At 36.9% G+C, this 5903-nt stretch overlaps 1 protein-coding gene across 1 annotated transcript in view; it reads right to left on the bottom strand.

The window, feature by feature from the left end:
• Nucleotides 1–203: 203 nt before the first annotated feature.
• Nucleotides 204–5903, bottom strand: part of LOC104548880 (interleukin-1 receptor type 1-like) — a 9905-nt gene continuing 4205 nt past the window's right edge. Inside the window, exons 5-9 of the mRNA XM_010195024.1 lie at nucleotides 5414–5534; nucleotides 3165–3313; nucleotides 2730–2873; nucleotides 1110–1271; nucleotides 204–628 (exon numbers count right to left, since the gene is read on the bottom strand). Coding sequence (XP_010193326.1) covers nucleotides 237–628; nucleotides 1110–1271; nucleotides 2730–2873; nucleotides 3165–3313; nucleotides 5414–5534 — 968 coding nt within the window. The 3' untranslated portion in view covers nucleotides 204–236. The remainder of the gene's footprint in view (nucleotides 629–1109; nucleotides 1272–2729; nucleotides 2874–3164; nucleotides 3314–5413; nucleotides 5535–5903) is intronic.

Genomic DNA, 5903 nt, shown 5'->3' on the forward strand with positions numbered 1-5903 from the left:
ATCAACAACATTTGCTTCTCATATCTGTGTGAGATTAACACAACAAATTGTGTCAGTATCCAAAATCCAGAACAGGAATGAAGCTGCACAGTTTTTCTTTTAGAATATAATTTGGGGAGGGAATGAGTGGATTCTACTCCTTGAAGAAAATGTTTACTTTTTAATTTAAATAATTTGTGTAAATAACCCCCCACATTTCAGAATTACCTTCTCAGTGTTATTTTAATAAGTGCATCTTAACTTCCCTCTGCTGCAGAATTGTTTGAAGTTAGGGGCAACAAATACACTTCAGAATAAGAGAGCTTTTTCCTGGATGGCATTCGATAGCGCACATTTTTCCAGAATCTTGCATTTGCTGAACAAGATTTCTCTGAGAAGTCTCCTTTCCATTGGATAGCTCCATGTCTTTGCTTAATGTATTTGATTGATTCTGGCATGCCCGCGTAGTCCTGTATTTCATCCATTTCTATAAGAATCACTTGAATCCCATCACGGATGAGAGCATTATACATAGCTAGTTGTTGTTCAGAGATGTCTTCTAACAGGCAGCAACTAGATGTTTCTGATGCCAGAATAATCATCAGCCTTCTGCTTTGCTTAAGGGTTTCATCAGCAACACTGACCACAGCTGTGAGTAATGAAGGAGCAATCAAAGTCTGCACAGAAACTTTACAACTGATGTAAAATATATGCATATATATGGAGCAGTGGCAAGCTCAGAGGACTGAGAGGTTTAAGATCTCCCAACTGTCATTCTTGATTCATAATCCATTGCTTGAAATTCCCGATAAAAATTTTTTTCTCCAGTCCCCAGAAGCAGTTATCATTCAAAGAAGCCCAACAGTATTATTAATGCTGCTGAATGCTCATTTGTTCATCACTAAAAGAAAGTGCAGACCTTCATAATGTCAGAACAGAATTTTTTGTAAGAAACAAAAAAAAAAATTAAAATTAAAAAATCCATTGGACAAATGGACAAATTGTCCATTAAAAATAAACAAATATAGATTTGTTTTCCAAAAGCAGGTGGTTTTTAATTGTATACATGATATCCTAACCCAAGAACAATGTGTCAAAAGATAACCTATTAACTACTAATTAAGGCATACCTTCTCCTGGTAAATCATTCCTTCCTAATATGAAGAGACTATACCCACATTGCTGTTCTAAAACATCAGGGAGTATTCTATGAACAAAGGTTTCCAGACGATCGAAGCTTCTGCCTTCACTGCTTTTTGCGTACAGGACATATGCATCATAGATTTTCCCATCTAAAACAAATATAAATGTTTATATTTTAAAAAAATGAAGATCAGCAACATGTCTTTATTGCAAAGCACCAAGTCATTTTGGACTGCTTTAAAATAGTAATAGGGGGCTGATTCACCTATCTGTAACATCAAAGTACTAAAACACTACAAATCAAATGAAAGATGATGAGCCACAGAATCTAATCTTTTTTCCCCTTTATGGGAATGGATGTGCCAGTAAGTGAGCTGGATGCAGGACCTGGAACCTCCAGGAAGGAGCCCTCAACCACAGAGGTGCCAAGACATTAAGGAAATGTCCTCTTGCAGGACTTTCTTCACCACTTCTCCTGAAACAAAGTCAACAGCAGTTATCTCCACTTCTGACTAACCACGAGAGAGGGTGGAAAATGGCAATTCTTTCAGGTAATAATTCTGTGAGGGAAAGGCAGGTAGAAGAAAAGGCCAGAAGGCAGCTGAGGTTTTCAGTCAAAATTGCATAACAAACAGAAATGAAGAAACTGAACCAAAATCAGATTTAGCTCAACTAGTTAACTTTAGCTCAACAAACTGCAAAACATAGTTTATGTGATTTTTTTTTTCATTAGAACTCTATTAAAGTGTTCTGGGAAAACTGAACTTTTAACCAGGAGCTGAAATTACTCTTCTGTGAGAGCATTCAGAACAGCCATGAATAAATGTTAACTATCTCAATGCATGTAATCCTTTAATTTAATCCTTTTAATTTAATCCAATACTTTAAAGCTATGGGGAACTTCAGATAGTCTGAGAGCTGTCAAAGTCTCTATTGTACTTTTATTCCCATTTTTCCCACACCTGTCCAATGTACTTGTCTACACCACAGCAATAAAAGCACATAAGAAGAATCACAGAATAGAGAACTAGTAACAATTTTTTTCTCTTTGGGGTGTAACCAACATAAGTGACAGAATTCAGAAGGAAAGTGTTGGGTAAAAGAGAGAAGTTGAGAGGAAAAACCAAAAACCACACCAAAATTAATCTCTGAGAAAATGAAAGTCTGATTTTTCAATAAAAATATTTAAAGCACGTCTTTAAACAGCTAGTTTACAGGATGTAGCTCTGCTGACACCTACTGATCATCAGCAGAGTGACCCTAAATCTACATGTAAAGAAACTACAGAAAAAGTAGTCTTTTTTAATAGAAAAGCAAAAAGCAACATGTGATTTGGGGGAAAACCTGGAGTTTATTTTTACCTAATCTCACCATGACAGCCTTCAATACTATACAGCATTTATTAACTCAATGATGATTATGTATTTTACAAATATGACTGAAAAAATATGCCAAAGAATGTCTTTATGCATATCTAAAAGTTCCTTAAGGAAATTCCACATACATTCTACTAAATAATCACATTATTGCTTAGAAGTAACAGCAAGTGGAAAAAAAAAAAAATCAATAGACTAGTTACACTGACATACCTGGTCACACTCACATACCTTCCTCACTTGCAAAGGCACAGACAGAATTACGGTACCAAAGCACCAAGTCAATCTTGAAAATCTTGTAGATTATTAATGTAATAAATGTTAAAATTAACAAAGAGACAAGCCCTCCAGTCAGCCACCTTCGTATATCAGGAACTGCACAAAAATATAGGAAGATTATTTTTAATGCTAAATTTGTCCAAACTTGATCTTTTACATAAATGTAGTACAAATTTGAGTATCATATTTTTCACTTCCATCTATTATTTTAATAATGATAAATGCAGTGCTACAGTGACTCCTCCCCTGTGCACAGGTACATGCATACATACAGCAAATTGTAATCTATCTGACTTCCATGAACTTGACATATGAGCATTTGGTATCAAAATCCCTTCTGGGGAAGTCAAGACAAACACAGGCCTCAAAAATAACAATATTTCTTACCTCTGTGTTTTAATATAATATACGATGCAACCTGTCCAAAGGCATTTGAAGCTTGACAGACAAACGGTTGCTCATAATCTTCACTATTCACTTCTGAAATTATTAGCTTCACAGAATACATAGGGCGTCCATCGTAATAAGTTTCCTCCCTGTCCAAAAGGTGACAAACAGAGCCATAAAACCACAACCCTTTCTGGAATGGCTTCATCCCGTACAGCTGCAGCACAGCAATGGTCGTTTCCATCTGCAAACATCAACCATGCTTCAGAACAGATGAGCAATTACATTATATGAAGGAAACCCAAATGACAGTAGGGCCTCTTATTGGCATTTAGCATAGACGTTAGAAAACACCAAGATGTTATCTTATCTGGAGCTGTGTTTCCCCGAAAGAATATAAGATTTCTATAGGGTGAAGTACAAAAATATAGCTTACAAACCTAAGCAAACCCTTGTCACAGGCTTCTCAGCACCTGTAAGAGTAGGTAGAGAGAGAGGAATTCCACAGTGTGATATGACACAGAAAGAGGCCCTGGTACAAGGGCGTCATCTTGTGGTAAGCAGCTCTGGAACAGGTGAGATACCAAAGGTGGTGACCAGCAGCAAACACCAACTCACAGCATGTTTCCAGCTGCAGAGAGTGGAGTCTAAACTGCTCCTTCACCCTCATGGATTAAAACAGACTTGAAACAGCTAAAATGTCAGGCTGCACCATTAAGAGACATGGGTTATCCCCCACACGCTGTACAAGGTCACAAAAATGCTCATTGTGCTGCACACTCAGTCATGTGTACCATGATGTGTGACCGATGTGTGAACTAAACAACCTTTTAACCACCAGCAAAACGAGGGCTACCTTGTTAACCGTAGATCTCAAATGCAAAATTAACTAACTAGTCTACTTAGCCAAGCACTACTCTTTTCTGAAAACTTGTTCTAGTTACCATTTAAAATGGAAAAAAAAAAAGCTTGAAATATATCAGAAAGGGCATACATAGGAACACACAAATCACTTTCTGAGCAAAAAAATTACAGTAATTTGAACACTGTAACAAGGAATGAATGAATCAACATCACTAATGCAAATGACTAATGGTTACAAAGATAACCATTTAAGTGCTAAGAAGTACAAAAAATAACATTGCTTTTATAATATCAATTCAGTGACCGCATGTCTCTGTATTATGACCCAATTGCTTATGACATTACAATTCTTTATGACAGTACAAGATATTACTTTTGTATAGGGTTTATTCTTGGTGAGCACTCAAAGGATTCAGCATTTTATTTTCTCCTTTGGTTTATGATGAGGAATTATTTCTCACAACTATATTCATACTTTGAAGTTATTCTCATTTCTTCATCAGTTTCTCACACAGTGTTTGAGAATTTTAAAAAATTATCACAATTTTTCTTCATAGCACCGCCATGAGATGAGGGCTGACAAAAAAAAAACCCAAAATTTCTAAAGAACTGTAATATCTAAGAAACTTTCAGATAGCCTTCTGCTCCAATTTTAGTTGCCTTTTCAAGTCTGGTCTAACTTCTTCTCTCCTAACTCCATTTAAACTGCTTTTCACCCTCATCTTAGCTCCTAGCTGCCCTTCTCATGCTTCACTCAGTCCAAATCCATTTCCCTCCCAGCTCATCACTGGAAATCCATCTCCCTTTTCTCCTCTCACCTCACTAAGCTTCAGTACAAACGTCCTCAACAAAATCTTCCATTAGCTCTTCAGCTGATCTCAATTACAGTTCTCTAACTCAAGGCTCTTAAACCTGGAAGTCTCAATTTCTCCTCTAAAGCACAGGTTTGACCTCTTGCAACTTTTCAGAGAGGCAGATGTGAAAGGGAAGGAGAACGCAGAAGAAAGAGACAGTCTGAGGATCATATGCCTGGGCATGATTGATCCAACTGAAAGAGGTCTCTACCAGGCCACAGCCTACTCAGTAGAAACCATATTACAATCTTGAGACTGTAAGTCTACAAAACACCTTTTTCCAAGGCTGGAAATTAAGACAGGTTTTACAGTGACCAAAAAGAGTACAATCACATGTAAAGTCCATGTCTCTAATATGTTTCAAGTTTCTACTTCAAAGCAGAAATGAATTGGAAGAGGCAAGCATTAGAGTCTTTTTTTTTAAAAGTTATTCAAGCAAACAAAAATTGTTGCTAAATATTTTAATGTAAAAGGGAGAAAGTTCCATGTTGATTGCCAACAGAGTATTTTCTAATCTGAAAATATACTTACTCATAAGGACTTGCAAAAATTCTGCCCACATAAAATACATCAATATACACACCGTTGCCTGTCCAAAACACCTCATAACCATCAGCACCTGTTGTATTGCAATCCACTGCAACCTGTGAGCCTACAAAATCGTGTTACAAAGTGAAAAGTTAATTTCCATTCTCTAATTGAAGTCTATGCAATTCTGTTCACAGACTCCCATACAGACCAGCTAAGGATGGTCCCACACCCTTTCAGAACAGTTACTCTAACTGAGGGTCTGCATCACTCAATGGAAGAGGCTAAGTCCAGGAAGAAGATGCCTCTCTCCAGGACATCACTTTCTCTGCAGATTCAAAGATGGATCTGTTCTTAGAATCTCTTCCAGAGAGATGGAAATCAACAGATGTGAAGAAAATTATTGGGAACCCAAGTGATTCTCTGTCACATCTAAGAAATGTCCATACAGGTTTCCAAGGACGTTAAAAGCAACATGCTTTGTCTCTTTCCC

Source organism: Mesitornis unicolor, unplaced genomic scaffold (assembly GCF_000695765.1).
Source record: "Mesitornis unicolor isolate BGI_N332 unplaced genomic scaffold, ASM69576v1 scaffold35761, whole genome shotgun sequence".
Classification (NCBI taxonomy): Eukaryota; Metazoa; Chordata; class Aves; order Mesitornithiformes; family Mesitornithidae; genus Mesitornis; species Mesitornis unicolor.